At 38.5% G+C, this 19,585-nt stretch overlaps 1 protein-coding gene across 1 annotated transcript; it reads left to right on the top strand.

The window, feature by feature from the left end:
• The first annotated feature begins 8,462 nt into the window (after nt 1-8,462).
• Nucleotides 8,463-15,326, top strand: LOC140138201 (uncharacterized). The gene is made up of 4 exons (XM_072160120.1): nt 8,463-8,538; nt 11,718-11,864; nt 12,216-14,506; nt 15,159-15,326. Exons 1-4 carry the CDS (start codon nt 8,463-8,465, stop codon nt 15,324-15,326), a joined length of 2,682 nt encoding a protein of 893 aa, XP_072016221.1.
• Nucleotides 15,327-19,585: the final 4,259 nt, after the last annotated feature.

Here is a 19,585-nt window from a genome sequence, read left to right as displayed (position 1 = left end):
ATATTTTGAAAGACAACTCAAACAGCTAAATTAATAACATGATCGCTGAGCTATAGCGATTAGTTTTTAGCCGGGGCTTTTAGCCAATGAGATACCAATACCAAATCGCTTACTTACCGAAGTTATTTTGTGACCCTCGGCAGCTGGCGGGGCATTAATATACCAGTTCGGTTCACTGCCTATACAAAATGATGATTTACCTGGTGTAGACGATGTGTAGCGTCACAATTAAAAAGTGACATGTCAAAAGCTTAAACATTCAAGCACTTGCTCAGGCTCGAGAATTTCCGCCTCACCTTTCTTCCAGCTGATATTATACAATTATACTGCCATGAGAGGTTCTGGTTAAAACTATGGGCCCGAGGTGAGATCAATAGTACTATTTTCCTGAGGGGCGCAGCTCACCTTGGTCTGGGGCGGACATTTTAAAAATGAATTTAGAAGAGCAGCAACGACACCACTTGCATTACATTCCAGATGTTAAATCTACATCATATGCAAAATTTGAGGAAAAATGAACGAGGCCGTTTTATTTTAGGGCCATTTGTCTATAACTGGTCTTTACATGTAGCCCTATGGAGAGAGTGCCCGTTGAGGGCGCTATAACCCCCATTTTAGGAACAAAAATGTGATTTAAAAAAAACGGCCTCGTGCGAATTTTCTAAAATTTTCAGAGTATGTAGTATGAACATGTAGAAATATAATCAAGTAGTTACCCTACCTGCTCTTCTCCGAAAAAATAAAAAGTCCTATACCTCAATGATAATGAAACCTAGGTGCTAGCTCCGAAGGAAAATAGTACTATTGATCTCAGCGAGGCTCCATAGTTTTAATCAGAACCTCGAATGAAGGCAGTATATATTTGTTTTATATCCTTCATTCATAGATTTTTTGTTCATTTATTGGTTAAAAGATATTACATGAAAACTCCACCATAGTAGGCCTAGGTAGGGCCTATGCACGGTAAGCCGGTTAAGGCGGTCCAAGGACTCGCACTGTCATGTTCACGTGTTACTGTTAGTGGGTTTTTTAAGCTTACTGATTGTCAGTGTACTGTATCTTTATTTCATTCCACTTTGCCTTCATTCATAGATTATTTGTACAAAGATTAATGAAAAGATTTACATGTAAAAAGATTTACATGTAAACACCAAGGCCATCATGCATCGGGATAGGCTTCCGTACGCACAGCACTAGGCCGGCTGCCTTAGGCATGTTAGGCCGCCGGCGCATCTTTGTTTCCAATGGACATTTTATTGTGAAATGTCACTGTACAAGGAATACATTAAAAAAATTCCACTTAGCCCCCGAATGAAAAGTATTTAATTGCAATTCCAGGTAAAAACCACACCCAGAATTATTTCCTCTTTGTTGGTACTTGGGCAGACATTGCCCCTTCCAAATTTGGTAAAAAATCTCTGGGGCTATTTGACCTGTAAAGCTAGTGTTGCCAGAAAGTTTGATAATTTTCAAAAAATGCATTTTTCGAAATAATGCATTTTCTACATATTTACTCATGTAATCTTTAATACCACCAACTTAATTGAAATATTTGCACACTTTGCACACATGATTAGACACACACTGCAACGGAAGCAACATTTTGAGGCTGGGGACAAGTCCTTTCCTGCAAAAACTGGTATTGCCAGAAAATCTTACTTTAATCCAAATTTCCAATTTGTGCGTTTTACAATTATTTATTCGGTTTAAAGTTTATACTATCAATGTTAGTTGAATAAATGTGCATTTAAACATCAACTGATACAATACAGGTTCAGACACATGGGCAAGTTTCTCGACAGGTGGCTTAGTAAGCCTTAGGCTTAGGTGACCTCGAGGATACTAAGTCTAGTTTCGACCAAAATTGGTAATTTTTACATGGGAAATATTTTGAAAAATGACATATGCATCTTGTATCAGCTTATTAAGATGGATGTTTAGATCAAAAAAGTAAATCAGAACATTTTTCTGTGACCTATGGTTTTTGACCTATGACCTCTTGGAATTCATAAATAGGCCTAAAATGCAGGTTTTTAATGATTTTGGTCATTTTGGGCAAAAATTGACCCTTTTTTTCCCATTTTTAGCAATTTTTTGCATTACAAAAGTTTAAATTACACTTACCTTTATTGATAAATAGGGCTTCTTTAATTTTAGGCTATTGAGAGAATTCAACGAGTGTGCAGTATGGCAACGGCCATTAATGCTCATTTTTAAGGAAATATATCTGTCAAATAGAGCTAATTTCCCAGTAAAATTAACAAAGAATGTGTGTAAATGGCCGTTTCCATGGAAACTGTCATCTCTTTGAATTCTCCTAATAGCTTAAAATGTTATGCCAATCAAACAATTTTTTAGGCTTTATGACAATCCTGTTAATGAGAATACACGAAACTGCTGATTCTTGATTACGAATCCACAAGACATAGCCGAGTGAACTTGTATCAAGGAATAACAGTTTCAAGTGTATTTGCTGATTTAAACCATTGCTTTATACTAACAATATGCCTATCAATACTCTCTTGCATAGAAACGTGTCAAGTGTTCATTCGTAGAAAATAATCTACAGTAATGAATATACGTCATAGCAATAGTTCAAGTACATTTTCCAGACATAAATTTGTGATGTATCCTGTATGTAAGGGGTGGTGCAATAATTATGTGTACAGGGGGGGTGAATTATAGGGGGGCAAAGATTTTTGGCAGGCCAAAAGGGGGGGGCAAGCATGTTTTGGCAGGTCGAAAGGGGGGGGCAAGCGATTTTGTGCAAGTCGAAAGGGGGGCAAGCAATTTTTGGCACAGATATTTTGGGCACCGTTTCTATATTACACCCTTAAAAGGCGTAGGAAAACGTTACGAACACGTTCAAATATGCAAAATTTCTTGCTCTTTGCGCTCGCATATTATGTTAAGACAATTTAAGGTTTTAAATTTGGGTTCCCCAAAATCATGCATGTGTAAGGGGGGGCAAAGATTTTTTGGCACGTCAAAAGGGGGGCAAAGGTTTTTTGAAAGGGGGGGGCAAAGATTTTTTGGCACGGCCAAAGGGGGGGCAAGCGATTTTTGGCAGACCATTTTGAGAATTCACCCCCCCGGGGGTACACATAATTATTGCACCACCCCTAAATATATCAGATATTTGTGTAATCTAAAATATGAGAATGATGCGTTTTAAACCTGACTCAACAGGCTACACAATTTTTAACGAAACATGGCACACAAGGCTATTGTAGAAGAATCCAATTTCATGCATTCCTACACCTAAAATCTGCCGTTGCTATGGCAACAAGCTCCGGTTTTTGTAACCTACTACCAAAGCCCTTTCACCTCATGCAATAAAAAAAATTTGACCGTTAGCAGGCACATGTGGTTTTTACAAAGAATTGCAATTAATTATCTTTGTAATCACTCAAAAAGAATTTTGTGTGAATTTTACATCCGAACTAGGTGCTATTAAATTTTTATGAGCCTTTTTATTTTACATGTAAAGTCTATGGGGATGACGATTTGAAATGGACGGCAATATTGAAAAACCCTCATTTTGGGCCATTTATACACTAAAATGCCCATAAAAAAAGAATAGCACTTAGTTCGGATGTAAAATTCACACACAATGCTACCTGAGTGAGTACAAACATAATTAAATACATTTCATTCAGGGGCTATAGCAAAAACAAAAAATGTCCTATACCTTAATGGTTATGGAACAAAGGTGGGCGATCCAAGACTAGTCTGGCACTGTCAGTGTTTGTTTTTAAGCTTACCATGTCAGTAGTTGTCAGTATCGCTTTGAATCTGACGGTGATGGTCTGAAAACATATTCCTGCGCTAGAACTGGTAACAAATTCAAAATAAACAGCTCAAATCGTGAATCATCTTCAGCAGTAGCAGTCAACTCCAGGCTTGATTTAATATTTCGCCATGTCTGTGTTGTCGTTTCTCGACAATGACAAAGTATTCTCATAGTCAATGTCGACGTTCAATGTTATTTTTATGCTTTATGGCCTGTGACGTGGGTATGTAAACATGGTAAATAGTAAATATCCAGACGTACTATTTACGGCTTGGAGGTACCATTTACAGACGTAAATAGTACTTTGGTCCACTTTCTCACAGAATAGTGTGTTTATTTTTGATCATGTGACTTTTAACCAATCAATGAACAAGAATCTATTAATGAAGAATATAATACTATTTAAAAGTTCACCTACAACTTCGAGCATCGTGCCACGACGTCGAGAGTGCACAGCCGCATTAATTTTATTGATTTGTTCAATCTTTGTTTTTCTTTGCAGAAGAAGATTCATTTCAGTGGCGAATCGTAAATGAATATTTTCAACTCTCTTATCGAGGAAGACTTGAAATACGTAGAAATACTGAGGCGTGGGGATCTGTCTGCGTAGATTACGTGGAAGAACATCACGTGAATGAAATTTGCATTTCCCTTGGGTATAAATCCAGTAATCCATTGATATTTGCTTGGGAAAGTAACAATTCGACTACAAGTGCAGTAATTTGGAATAGTTTAGATCTACCCGGGTCCGATTTTTCTTCTGTTTCCTGGAAAAACGCAATGTGTGTCAATCATCGCGTTATTAACATCGCCTGTGATCCAGGTATATATGTGACCAGCTCCAACAAAACCCGGAACAAGTCGCCAGACTAGTTTTTGTGTTACAAGCCTTTAAAGATGAAATTCCCATAAACAAAATGAAATTTTGGAATTCTTAATTTCACGATATCTGACTGTGAGACTAAGTGGACTTAGCACTACTTTCGGGCTCTGTTGCTATTAGTATAATATCCAGAGAGGTTGCGCCAGCAACGCGCTCGGTTAAACGCCTCGCGCTACGCGCTCGCAAAGTCCGTGAGTGACACAAACTGCGGCTAAGTGAACTTTCAAATCCTTGAGAAGTACTTATTAAAAAGACCTTTATTTAATTAGTAAACAACAGTTGGAATATGATAATCCATATTTAATCATATGTTAGGCAGGAAACTAATTGGCCCATTACTCAGAATAGCAATCGGTTAAAAATATAAAGGTATCATTTTAAAAAGAGGTTTGTTGAAAAATAAAGGTATCATTTACAAAATTATCCATATTTTGAAATGTCAAAAAAGCGACTTGTTCCTGGATTTGTCCGAGCCGGTCACATTATGATTTGATATATCTGGCCCCTTTCTTTCTTTCTTTCTTTCTTTCTTTCTTTCTTTCTTTCTTTCTTTCTTGGCGTGGCGTCTAGTGAATGGTACCACTCCGTACGATGGACGCCTAGAGTACAAATTTGAGGGGTACGATAAATGGAGAGCTACGTGTATGGAACCTGGGCAAGTTAACATCGATTACGTCATTGACTCCTTACATGGTATTTGTAAAGGCCTCGGTTTTCCTTCGTTTATGGGATACTACACAAGCACCAAAACTGAAGAGGCTTTCATAGACCTATATAAAGTTGGTGCCATTATAAACACGAATCCGTGCAGTCAAGACCACATTCTGAGTATGCGATGCTCACCGAGTAAGCTATTGTTAATAACAGTGAAGGAATGAAATCAAAATTCGACCGCAAGTTGACCAGTGGATACCAGCGTTCCATTGTTTAGAACAATAAAACCTGGCTCCAACCGGACGGAACCACCTGGACAGGCAGTTTTGATTTTATCCCTAAGCTTTTACACAAAGTCAAGACCTGTCGGTAGCAAGCGCATAACCCACATGGGCTCCGTTTCAGTTCCACGTGTCGTTAGCGGATGAATTTTTAGGTTCCCTTAGTAGCCTCTTTGCTAATTAATTTACGAAGTTAATGGTCTATCGTAAACATTTCCATTAAGGGGGTAAAGGAAGAAAAACAGCATTTCGACCAGGACTTGAACCATTGATCCTGCGAGTTTGGACTCGTACTCTTATAATGAAGCTAGACTGTTGAATAGTCTAACTAAGTTGAATCAGAGTTAAACACACGTATCTCTTGCAAAACAGACTATCAGTATCTTTCCAATGTCCCGTTTCTCTCCCCTCTGTTCTTCCGGCCTGAAACCGTAAGATGACTTGGTAAGTTCAGTATAGTAGAATGAAAAACACAAAAACCTAATTGAATTTTGTTTCGTATTAAGATGATACCATACCTCTTCGACTTGTCGGTAATCCAACTGAAAAGGCTATTGTGGAAGTCTCCAATGGTGTATCATGGGGTAGGATCTGTACCGACGGTTGGAACCTTATGAATGCCCAGTTTGTGTGTAATCAGTTTGGATACGATCGGGCCTTCGCTGCGCTTACTATTCCAAATAAAGGGTCAGAAAACACACCAAAGGAGGTATTTGGGAAACTTAAATCTTACGGATGTGACGGGAGCTTTGATTCATGTCTTAAGGGGCAGATAACAGCTAATTGTGAATGCAGGAATGATAACGCAGGAGTAATATGTAGCAGTAAGTGAAGTAGTAAACATATTCTGATACGGTCATTAAAATGCCCCAGGCCAAAATCACCTGCTTCCGAGTTCACTCAACACTAAACACACAAACACATCATTTATTATATCAAACAACTTATGATTATTTATCAATTAGTGCAGTATGGCTATCAATCAAATCACTCTACAATGTCATACAAGAATTAACCTTAATATCATACAGATTTCCTTTTACTATGGTTACTTATCTATAAGCCTGGTGATCTTGATTGGCTGAAGTTCTGATGACATTCCTTTGATGTTTCAGTTCTTGATCCAAGGTCCGACAATGTCCAAGATCTTGTCTACCCAAAGGAAACCCTGGTCTACCACAGTCTCAGTCCAAGTCCGGAAGGCTATGTTTCACTATCCTAGCTGCTGCGCTAGTGCTTTCCAAATGGTCTTCAATGGTTGACCATACGCTCCTCTCTCAGAGATCACTTGAGCAAGCTTTCTGCTCCACTATGTTAGTCCAGCAAAATACCACAGTTCGATGATTGAGATATTTTCAGTCTGCCGCTACTTTGAGTCTACAAAAATCAAGCACTGTTGCCTCTACTAACGTCTTTGGCGTATTTTGTTCTCCCCAATACACAAGAACCGCGAACCGAAATTTGAAGACTTTATGTACATTGAACAACTTTTGTACCATCACTGGTTAACATAAGTTTCACAGAGTTCCCATTAGAACTTCATACTGCTGCCGAGGTCATTTATTACTCAGCATTATCATTACCCTTCTAGCAAACAGTGCGGTATAATACTAGGAAGATGTTTTGCCGGCACGCCATGCTGCAGTACTTTGTGTCACCGTCGTCGCAATAGGTCCTAAGCAAAGTCCTCCAAAAATCTTATAATCTGGTCTGAGACAATTAGCACATTTTGCTTCGGCTTCTGAATCTACACTGTCTGTGGCTGGGGGGTTTCCACAACCAGTTCATCAACTCGATAAGGGTGTGGCACTTCAGCTGGGATATCCAATTCCGAGTCATTACCTCTATGCACACTATTATCTGCTGGAACTTCACAATCTGGATTGTCCAGCTCATTTTCCGAGTCAAATGATTTACGCTGGGACCCCTCAGAAATTACAGGTGTGTTAACTAGCACAAGTTCATTCAATTTTTCAGCCTGGATACCATTTAACTGGAGGATTTTTAGTCCATGTGTTGACTGAAGTTCAAAAAGTTTTGAGATAGTTTCCGAGCTCTTTTTCTTGTAAAGCCAACTCACATGTCTCTGTTTATCTCGCTTCTGGGTATCAGGAGATTCCTTCTTTTTCTTTCTTATTCTCAACGGTAGTGTGTGGGTGTCACCCTTGACAGAAGCATTAACGGATGGTGGTGATTTAGTATATTCAGTATCCCAACTTGTCCGCTGCATGTTGCAGTTCAATGGCGGCTCCGCTGGAATTGTCTTCGAGGTCGTGACTCTGCCCCCGTGCCAATGGCGGGAAATTTGTTCCACACAGGAGGCTCAAGATGATCACGGTCAAGCGCTTGAAGAACCCTTTGAAGCTTTGTGCTCAATCCAAAGGTAACTACATTTCCTCGGAAAGCAAATGAAAAAGTTATACAAAAACTGGAGCAACAACAACCTACGTCCACACACACCGTCTACAAGTGCCCCGCACATGCCTTGTAAACCTCCATAATTGAGGTATTGGTAAGCGGCTTGTTCTCCCAAACTTTTCTAGCCTAGAGAGAGTGGATGCAGCCTTGCTGGTCCTTTTGTTGAGGACGGCATCCAGAGATAGATTGTCTGTGACAGTAGAGCCAAGGTAAGTGAATTGGTGAACGACCACCAGTTGCTGGTCGTTGCCCTGACTCATGACTTGAGTCTTAAGGTTGATGGTTAGGCTGAAGAGATCGCAGGCTGGTCCATCAGTTTATGTAGCTGAACTTCGGAGTGGGCAACTATCATATAGCATATGCCTAATCAGCACTTCCCTTGTTTTGGTCTTGGCCTTCAGACGTGCGATGTTAAAGAGTTAGGCATGAGATCATGAGTGAATGTACTTCTGTGGATGACTTGAAGGCGTGCTTGAGTAGCAGGGCAAAGAAGATGCCAACCAATACTGGTGCGAAGCACGCATCCTTGCTTTACCCCACTCCTGACACCAATTCTTCAGACATTGGGCCATCGAACTGGACAGTACTCATCATCCTATCATAAAAGAAACAAATGATGCTCAGTATTTTCGTTGGACAGCCAATCAGAGGTAGCATCTTGAATAGACCGCTCCTGGTTACAAGATCGAAGACTTTAATCGAATCAATGAATTCCAGGTATAAGGGGTTGTTGCAGCTGCATTTTTCTTGCAGTTACCGTAACAAGAAGATCGTCAATTGTTGATATCTTGGAGCGGAGCTCGCACTGTGACTCGATGGTAGGAGGATCATGCAGGTGGAACATCACTGGGAGACGTTCGATAAAATCATGTGCGGACTTGGTAGCTTTGGTTCTCCCTGGAATACAACACTGAGTAATGCATTACCCATCTTTCCATCTGTTTTGTCTTGTCTGTGTTTATGTTACCTGATATTGACTTCAGAGGACTACCACTTCATGGCATATTGGATGGACTAGGGGAAGTTATCCCGTATTTACAAGACTATCCATAACTTCAAGGTGAAATAAACCTACTCATGTTAACGTCTGGCCGTGGTTTGACCTGATGTCAGATCTTTCCCAGGGAAAGATGACATTACAATCTTCCCCTTTAACTTAACTGTGTTAAATATTGTATAGGGAGAAGCAATGACAACATAGAGGAAATTTTTTATATTTATATAAACTCCTTTAAAAAGTTTGGAAACTTTCAAAAATGGCTGCATATCAGAAATGTTTGAAATATATCTCCACATTGTTTCATATCAGTGAAACCATTGTTCTTTCCTGTCAACAATGACACCTCATTTGTGACGATAACTTATTCCACGGCTGAATAACTTTCTTTGAAAGACAGAGAGGTCTCAAAGAAAATTTGCCAAACTGACCATTGTCTGCGCTCATCTTATTGCTTTGAATGAATAAACGAGTGGTTTAAGGCGATATAATACCCTGATTTTCATCAGTACCCATCTTCTTTTTTTTTTGTTGCAAATTTATGAAGTATATAAATATGTTCATCATCTCATGTCCTGAACTTATAAAATATCTCTACATACAAAGTGGTTTTAAACCATTTTAGAAAATCATTTTAGCCCTATATATTTTTTGTTTACTGTATCCTGGTAACTGAGATGTGTGTTTCATAACAAACCATAATTTATTCTATTGAACATGTCCAAGTAGAATACATGAATAGAATACATTAAATCCTTTGTTATACTATCTATAGAAATGTACTCACTGATTATAACACTGAATAAAATAAATAGGCCTAATCTCTTCCACATAGACAATTTAATACTACACCATGTATGTATCTTCTATAATGTGTTGTTAGGAAAAGAGATTTAAAAAGGCTATAAGGTCATCAAAGGTCAGGTTATAGGTCAATTGGTTCAGGTCAAATTCAGGCATCAATTTTGAATACATGTGATAGTCTGTGATATCATACATGTCATAATGAGGCATCAATTTTGATATTTTGTCTGTTACTGGATATATAATGGAAATGTGTGAGGTGGATATACTAAAATACCTTGGGATGTAAATGGTGAGTACAATTTAGATTCCCTAGTTGAGATGGATTGGGCAAATAAATATAAAATAGTTACCAAAATCACAAAAATGAAGCTTACTGAAAACTACCTAATATGGTGGTATAGGTGACAAAAAATACAATCTTTTTCAACATTGCTGTAGTGTGGTTGTGGTAACCTGTTACCTATGGCTTAATTAAGTTTCAGTGACATAGTGTCGCAAGTTCAAAATACAAAATATAGCTCGACATTGAAAATAGAAGCATTTTAACCGGTTCGTTTTTTGATAGTTGTGGAGCACCAAGTTCATGAAGTCATAAAAGAAATCAGGGACCACGTATTCCCATTTTACATATCAACATTATTTCCCTAATGTGTTAGCAACACATATCCAAAATTTTAACGAAATCCGTTGATAGTAAGCTTTCCAAAATGAAGCGAATTTAAAACATCAGTGATGTACCACTTTTTGGCTTATACCATTAGAAGCATGTACGCGTCATTGATACTGATGCCACCAATTGAACGAGAAGATTTGCCCCTTCATTTTGCATACCACTTTGTCCAATTTCTTTTTCTCATTTCTTCACAACATGCAAAAAAATGCAAATTGCAATGGGTGTAGTACCCCCTTAATGCATCTATAAAAGACTGAATGAAAAGTTGTTTGCCGTACATCATGTTGAATACAAAAGTGCTAGGATGGTTCCACATGTGGATTCAAATGGATTAACGCAAGTCAATCTCTCTTGCTGGTCACTTCTTTATAATGGTCAAGTGCAAGAAAATTCTAATCAACCATGGTTTGATTATCAGATCTGGATAAGGCTCGAGCTATTGGCCAGCTTGAGGCTAGCATACCTCAGAATCAAAGTGCGGCAACGTTTGGAGTTTCCCGCAGTATGATCTCCAAGCTAAAAGCCCAGTTTCGTCAGACCGGAGATGTCAAAGACAGACCCAGAAGTGGCCGCCCAAGAAAACAACGGCTGCAGAAGACCGGTACATCAGATTGGCAGCACTTTGAAATCGTTTTTAATGAAACAGTGTGATATTCCTTATTCATGTTTACTGATGCAAATGGCGCAGACAATGGCAGATTTGGCACATTTTGTTTGAGACCTCCTTGCCTTCCAAAGTTATCGTCACAAATTTGGTGTCATTTTTGACAGGAAAGAACAATGTTTGCATTAATGGATATAGATTCAAATATTTCTGATATAAAGCCGTTTTGGAAAGTTTCCAGACTTTTTTTGAAGAGTATATAAAGACATTATTTGCAATATTGATTCAAATAATTCAAAAAATATAGTTTTATTTCAATAATTTGGTTTAATATCACTTCGAAAATAATTACATCCATTAAGAATAGGAAACCGCGATTTTGCGTATATCCGTCTCGCTTTTATCAGCCATAAACCTTCGAGCCGAACATTTTATTTATAACAAAAACCATTTTAATGCTTAGTTGTCACAAGATATGCATTGTGTAAGATAATTAATAGTATACTTTATACTCTCTTATTTTTTGATTTGTGATAGAATATGGATATTTTCACATCCTGATCCACTTTCATTTAATTAATTTTTATTTAATATTGTTTCATTTCAGACACGACCGCTCTGGTAACATTGAATGCGCGTCTGGTACCAGTAGATGGATTCACCACAAATCTATTTACGATTGATGTTCGTAGTCATCCAAACAGCACAGAATGGTACAAGCTATGTTCCACAGACGCTCATCCATTCGACCTACGTTTATATTCACAGTCATTTACGTTGTGTGAAACAACAAGGAACCCTAATATTCAAGACAATGCATCAAATTTAACACAAGCTGCAATTTTATTTGAAAATTATTTCAACCCAAAATTCGGTATTGTAAGCGGCACCTGTTGCAATTATGGATTGTTTCGAAGTCATCACTATTGTACAAAAGGTTTGATATATCCGATTGCATTCCTCAGTGTTTGTGAGTTTTATTTAAGCGTGTTAATATCTTGGCAGAGCTACGTTTCTTTGTTAGTAAATATACTTTCTGAATGATATCAAAATGCTGTGAAGTTGCAATAATTATAATGATTTACAATGATTCTTTTCTCGTCAGTCTTACAACTTGATGACTTGGAGGTGACCACATCTATTTCTCACGACGAGAGTTGTGAAGGGCGATGCAATCACAACGATCATACCACATGTCGTTGTGACGTAGAATGCTTACAGTTTGGAGACTGTTGCATCGATTTCAACTCTTACTGTGACTTAACGATAACTGAAAATGTTACGTCGATGTCTTGGGTAGATCCGAAGTCGCACGCATGTCATAAAATACGAGAGTTTAATCATGTCCAATTAGTAGCATCATGTCCACATTCTTGGAAAGAAAACTTGATTAAATCGGAATGCGGTCGACTTAATAATGGAATGCCTGTTTTTGACGATTTTGGCTACAACTTTCGTAATATTTTCTGCACCATTTGCCATTATCGTGATCTTAGGCAAATTCATCCTTGGAATACGTTTTCTGCCGACTCTGCTGTGTGCTTCAAATCAGCACTCGATGCAGGGGGAACAACATTTTTCAGTAAAAATAAGCCCACACCATATAATAGCTATGACCTAGACAAGCTGAATGAGTATAAAGTCGGAAACCGTCTTCGTGTCTGCTTCAATGATGATTGTCCGACATCTTCAAATGTTTCAATGTCCTCAGCATGTAAATCATATGTTCTCGAGCGCTGCGAACCCAACAGAGGATTGGTGTACAAAAATCCTCATTGCGCGTTCTGTAATGGTGACATACCTCCTTCATCAAAGCTTTTATGTCACATTTCATTTCAATCAGTGTATCGGGATATGTGGGAGTTCCAAGCTGCTGGATCAATTCCAACTACACCAACTGAAGTCCAATGTTCACCTGGAGAAGTCCTTGATCGAGCGACACAATTATGCCGTGCGATTACGTGTAGACCTGATTATTCCCTGTCACTGTCTGGTCATTGTGTAATAAATAACCATTCACATTTACATGTTATTAACAATTGGAATTGTACTCGGCAAAAAAGTACGTTTTTCTTTGGAAGCACATCGTCGCAGATTGAAACAACTCAATGTTTGAAAGAAACACTGGGCAAGCCATGGAATAGAAAGGTAGCTAAACATGATTATAGTTATATGATGATGTCTGATAATCGGAAGCAGTGGACAGCTTTTGAGTTTGGTCCGGAATACGGGTTTGAGCTATTTCGCATGATTGAAAATAAAGCGCAGTTGAAAAGACAAGATCAGTATCTCTGTGGTGTAACAAACGTTGACGCCTTCATATCATGCGAACAAAGATCACAGGACGAATCAATGAATACCGTATGCAAGGAAAATTGGTACTCGGGAAGCCCGTTTGAATTTTTGCATGTTTCTTCTTTCCTCCATGAGAACATAGTGTTATACGTGACCGATCAAATCTATATAGCCACGAAATATATGATTTACTATGAAAAGCGTATTTTGGAGTCCGCTGATGTATCCGGGCAACGTACTGTACTAGTGTGCGGTAATGAAGTTGATAACCCGAATCTGGAATGCGCTTTCGTAACTTTGAACGCCAAAGAGTATACTGTCAATGAAAATGGCACGATTCTGATCTACAACGATAAGGAAATCGCTGAATATTACTTCGTACTTTTGTATGACGGTAAGGCGCAGGTTTGCATCAATTCGTTGTTGGGAAAAAACATAGAAGAAAGATCGAATTCTCGGTTTTTCAAGCCTACTGACATTGTTAGTATTACAACCACCTCTTTCTCCCTCATTGGATCGCTTGGAACACTTACTACGTACGTCAAATTTAAAAAGCTTCGTAATATCTATGGCTGTGGAGTCATCTCACTTTCAATTTCGCTCTTTTCCGCTCAATTGTGTACCATTTTGTCCAACACGGTGCCTCTTTCAGATACGCCATGCATCATATTTGCAATTATAACTCATTACTATTGGCTGGCTATGTTCACGTGGACAACTATTTTGGCGGGAATGCTCCTCTACAGATTTGCATGGCGTGTGACGCAGCAGTTTAATGAAGGTTTTAAGGTTCACCTCTTACTACAACTTACAGGTTGGGGGTTACCTTTGCCTATTGTTCTAACAATGTTGTTCCTACATTTATGCGAGTGTCTTCATTCAAGTTTGATCCCTGTATATGACGCTACATCATGTTGGCTTCACTCTGGACAAGCGACTCTGCTTGCATTTGGGATACCCGTAGCGTTTTGTCTTATTATGAATATCATCCTTGTCACTGTGACGCTTATTATGCTACGAAAAACAAGACATCAATCAAACACACTGCAGCAAAAATCACGCAATGAAAATGGTTGGAGAGAATGTATTCTTTTCACAAAGGTATGCTAAAGTATAACGCAAGAGTTAATGTGTTCCATACACTGTCAACTTTGCGGTTATTTACCGTAAAATTTAATCACTATTTCACTTTTTTTGGGGGGGAGGGGTTGTGTGTGGGTGTGTGTGTGTTTAAAGTGTTGCATCTTCCAATTAAAAAAAAAAGTAAATAGCTAAATTGTCCTTACAGATTGTGTTTAAATGCTATTTTCGGCGCCCGGGAAATTTGAATATCGCGTGTTGAGAGACGGATGTTTTTATTCGTTTTTATGGTCACTACGTTGCCAAGGATTCTACCGTAAAAATTACGGTCCAAGTTTTAGAGTGTACAACAAGGGAGAAGCAAGTTGGGGGTTGTTGTCTCAAGAAACTTGCAACCATTGTACATTTACGGTTATTTGAGCATTTCCGCATAACAACATTCTCATTGACTTATCTTCTCACACTGGTGAGGCCAACTAAGAATGACTCGGGGTGGGACATCAAAGAACCACGGAAATATGGGATGTGAAAATGAAGGTATGAATTCCTCTTCATGGGACCAATGCAATGAATTAAACCCATTTGCCATGTAAACTAATATTCTTTGCAGTTAATCTAGCTGAATCGATAATGTTCATAATAATCACGATTTTCATTTTTTTTTTTGATCTAGGTGTCCTCTGTTCTTGGTCTGTGTTGGATACTGATGTTCCTGGCCAGTGCTGTTGATGTGGAAGTCATATGGTGGATTGCTATTGTGGTTTCGTCTCTTCAAGGTATCCACGTATTCTTCTCGTTTGGATTTAGTGGATCGGCTCGTCAGATGTGGAAAAAATCGTAGAGGACCTTTCTTCAGTGGCGGCACGAGGAATTCTTTTTCGGGGGGCAAAGTGAATTTCGGGGGGGCAAAATGCATTATACATACAACATGTTCCGTGCACTATCAGATGGATTGGCGATGGTATTTCCTACTCTGAGGCTGACAGGTGACATGGCCTGACGAAAGCGAAACGAGAAACTGATCATTTAACTCAAAAGTCCCATTCAGTGATTCCAGCGAGAATGTAAAAAAATAAAAATTGTTTATAAATAGCGTATCTGGATATTATATATCAGGATCCAATGAAGGCTTTAAAAATAAAATTGGTGTTATTATTAGTGTTATGGTAAACAACGGTTGATAAAGACAAGTTTACTGTACTGTGCGAGTTATTATCGGAACAAATATGCCATGCCAGGATTGCGTTTGAGTAACCAAGTCGGGATGAAGGCTATATTAGGACATGCAACATTCCGTATCTCAGTTGCGATTTGAGTCCGCATTTGATTGAATGGTTATTGTCACATGTAGATGAGTTAGTATTATCAAGCTGGTCACTTGCATAAAATAGGAGCTACATAGGAGTATCAACCAACACTAAATATAAATATCCGTAAATAATTAAATTTTAGTGTAAATCTTGTTTAGCATAGAAAGTTTTAGAGCACAAATATATTTAAAAAAATATATAATGCACATGATATCTGTAGCAAATGTAAAATATAAAAATATTGCGCATAAAAGTATATAAACCAGCCATAATGCTGGGACGAATAAGTGCATTACCTCAAAACCCTGAGACCCTTCCAAATTAAGATCCAAAATGGAGGAGCAACAATTAACCAACGTCCCGGCGGATTTAAAATCAATTATTGCAAATTCCAGATGTAAATAGAGTGTATGATTCGACGTATGTCAATGCACCTTTAAACACAGGGCTTACGGTGGTATGTTTGGCAATCAATGCACCTTTAAACACAGGGCTTACGGTGGTATGTTTGGCGATGATCAAAAATTAATTAATATTAATAATTATAGTTCTGTTCAATACGAGGTCGCTTAGGACTGTAAAGTGGAACTCGTGATAAGGAAAGTTCGACGTCCAATGCTTGATGAATAACTGCACATAATGTAATATACTACTGGTAATACGTAAAAGTAATTTCTTGTCATTAAAGGCAATTATAATTTTGAATATAACTTTGATGTTTTTAGGGACTATCAAAGCGTCGAGAAGACTCCAACTTATATCCCTTAATAAAATATCCCTTGACCAATGAATAATGTATGAGTCTATAAAAATATCATGGAAGAAAAAGGAGAAGCATTAAAAGGAAAAGAAGAAAAAACGGGACGGCGTCTACTTGCACAGATTACCCTAGGAAACCGGGTCAAAACAATGTATATTAGAAGAATTTTTTTGACTTCAACACTACTTAAAATTTGATCGCTTACCGGGAGCGCTTTCACAGTACCAACTGCGTCCTCAGCCGGATGTTATGGCTCTGATGATTTATTGCTTGTTGACAACCTTCGATGACGTCACACTAGAAGAAGATGACGTCAAAGGTGTTGTCCTCGTCCCCCTGGTGGTCTTGGGTATGAGTTGGTTGTCCCAAACTGGATCTAAATCCAGTCCAGTGTCTCTGTTCAAGTTTGGTCCTTTTTTCCCGATGTGAATGGCTTCTAGGACCCTTCTGGAAAATTCTTTGGGTTCTTTTTCCAGCACATTTACGTTTTCCCAGTCTATTTGATGGGTGTTTTTACTCCTGGAGATATGCTCATGTACAGCAGATTTGGAACCGGCAGGCTTTGATTTATGTTTAGATAGCCGTTTTTCCAACTTTCTACCTGTTTCACCGATGTACATAGCATCACAGTCTGAACAGGAGATTTCGTAGACGGTCCCTGACTGTTTAAATTTGTCTACTTTATCTTTCGGTTTATTACAAACAAAATCTAAAATAACTGAATAAAACTGATCAGGCCATGTGTTTTAAAGGATATGATTGCGTACTTTAGTTACTTACTTTTATTACAGTCCCTGCTAACTGAAGAAGATGTCATGAAATTGATGAAAGGTAATATCAGTGCAAGTGTAATAGGAGTAGATCCCCGAATATTCGTAAAGTGCAATCAAACACACCACCCCACACACCACCTCATATTTGGTCATTTTAGCTTTAAAATTAGAACGTATTGCGCGCTTTCCGTTTATGCTCCAGATTAACGTAATAGTTGGTCAAGTTAGCTTTTAAAATACCAAATAAGAACATGAACGGCAGAATCGTATGTTACAACCTCTCAAAGTTCCAACCCCGCCTTGAGACGAGTATATTGTTCGCCTTGAAGACACTTTTTGCGAATTGATTTACTTTGTGGTGTTAGCACTATATCTTCTCCTATAATTCCAAACAAATTATCCGTTACCATGCTAAAACGAGAATTACTGGCCCATTGTACTGCAGTGGAATTTCATTCTACGAGTCGGTCATGATTTCTCTTCGACAGACTGTCCTCTTTCACGTTATTATTTACATTACGTTACACATGTTTAGACTGTGTAAGAATTTCCCATGAACTATCGCAGGGTGATAATAGTTTAGGAGGGGTATTATCACTCTGTGATAGTTCAATTTTTGTTGTTTTGCTAAGAGTCTGGAAAATCTTTTCTGCCATGTTGGCAAATTTATAACCCGCGCGTTCCATTCCGTTTCCATGGCAACGGTCACGCTATTTACGGATTTTGCCCCATTTCCATACTCTTCACGAGTCGCAGACCCGGGGGGGCCACTCAAATATGAGAGTGTACGCATGCGTGACCAAATTTTTTCGAACACCCCCTAAACAAGTTTTCCTCTGTGAGCAAAATGACCCCCTAAGCAAGTTTTAGCGCGCTTTCCCAAAAAATTTGACCCCCTAAACAAGTTTTTGTCTAATTTTGACCCCCTAAACAAGTTTTTGTCTAATTTTGACCCCCTAAACAAGTTTTTGTCTATATTTGACCCACTTTACAAGTTTTGATGGATTTTGACAAATTGAACAATTTTTTGTAGGCCTAAACTTGCCATTGAACACTAAGTCTACCGGATATACCCCCCCCCCTCCGGCGATCCGGTATACCATACCACTTTAAAATATAAATAATGACATTGACACAATGAATTCAGAGTGTAGGCCTATACGTACCATGAGGTCTTTCAGATTCGTAGCTTGTTACATGAATCTGATTGGATTCTCGTAAAGTTTTGTGAGAATATAAAATACCAATACACAGCGTAAGTTATCCAGAGGCAACATTATTAACAGTATTCACATCGTAGTTGGTTCCGAATTCGGCACCTAAAGTTGATTATCGTGTCCCGGTATTGTGTACCCTTTTCATGCTTTACTGCAAATATAATTTCCTAATGTAATCCAGAGAAGGGGAACTCACAAATCTACCAGCAGGAGTAGTAAATAATGTGAGGAATCTATAATAAAGGTCCTAAAAATCTTTTTGAAATTCATGATATTTTCGTTTGTCTCCCCGTTTGTCCACTGAACTATATACCCATCACAATTTTATATGACGTCATTAATTATAATTAATATGCACGTTTTTTAAAAATCTAAACGCTATTTTTACATAGAAGTACGAGGCCATGGTTAAATCACATGTAATACGTCATGAAATATATTTGCATAACATAGTGACACTAGGTTTGGATACGAACGGGGAATTCCGGCACTGGAATAAACTTTTTTCGGAATCGGAGTTTCAGCAGATTTGAAAAGCGGATTAAAATGGTACCCTAAATGCGTTACAAACGATTTTAAAACTACCCTTTTCATGAAAATCGCCGTTTTTACCCCCTTAACGCGTCACGCGCGTAACGTGTAACCAAGAAAAACACCCCTTTTCACGCGTTTTTTGGTCACGCATGCTTACATCATTATATTTGAGTGGCCCCCCCCCCCCGGGGTCGCAGACTGTTTGTGAAACAAGTTCACGTACTGTTGACACCCTTTACGACAAGTCATAACGCTTAGTGAAACACGCCTAGCACAGTTTACAATCATACAGTAATACAACAATACGGTTCCATATTGTACAATGAAGAAGTAGTCGAAGCAAGATCAACGCCAATCAATCAATCAATCAATAACCCAATCACCATCAGTTTGAAAAAGACACAGAGTCGTCGTGTCGAAAGCTCACGTAAGTGAACAATTTTAGTTGTGTGTATAGGTTTAAACTTTACCAATAAGATCAACGCCTTTACAACATCTTGCTACAG

Source organism: Amphiura filiformis, chromosome 17, assembly GCF_039555335.1.
Source record: "Amphiura filiformis chromosome 17, Afil_fr2py, whole genome shotgun sequence".
Classification (NCBI taxonomy): domain Eukaryota; kingdom Metazoa; phylum Echinodermata; class Ophiuroidea; order Amphilepidida; family Amphiuridae; genus Amphiura; species Amphiura filiformis.
This window is presented reverse-complemented; position numbering and strand designations above follow the sequence as displayed.

Excerpts from the sequence above, each read along its gene's own strand:
- LOC140138201 (XM_072160120.1), top strand. The coding sequence starts at position 8,463 with ATGAGTGAATGTACTTCTGTGGATGACTTGAAGGCGTGCTTGAGTAGC. Across the intron at positions 8,539-11,717 it reads GAAGATGCCAACCAATACTG|ACACGACCGCTCTGGTAACA; the intron begins GTGCGAAGCACG and ends GTTTCATTTCAG. Across the intron at positions 14,507-15,158 it reads AATGTATTCTTTTCACAAAG|GTGTCCTCTGTTCTTGGTCT; the intron begins GTATGCTAAAGT and ends TTTTTGATCTAG.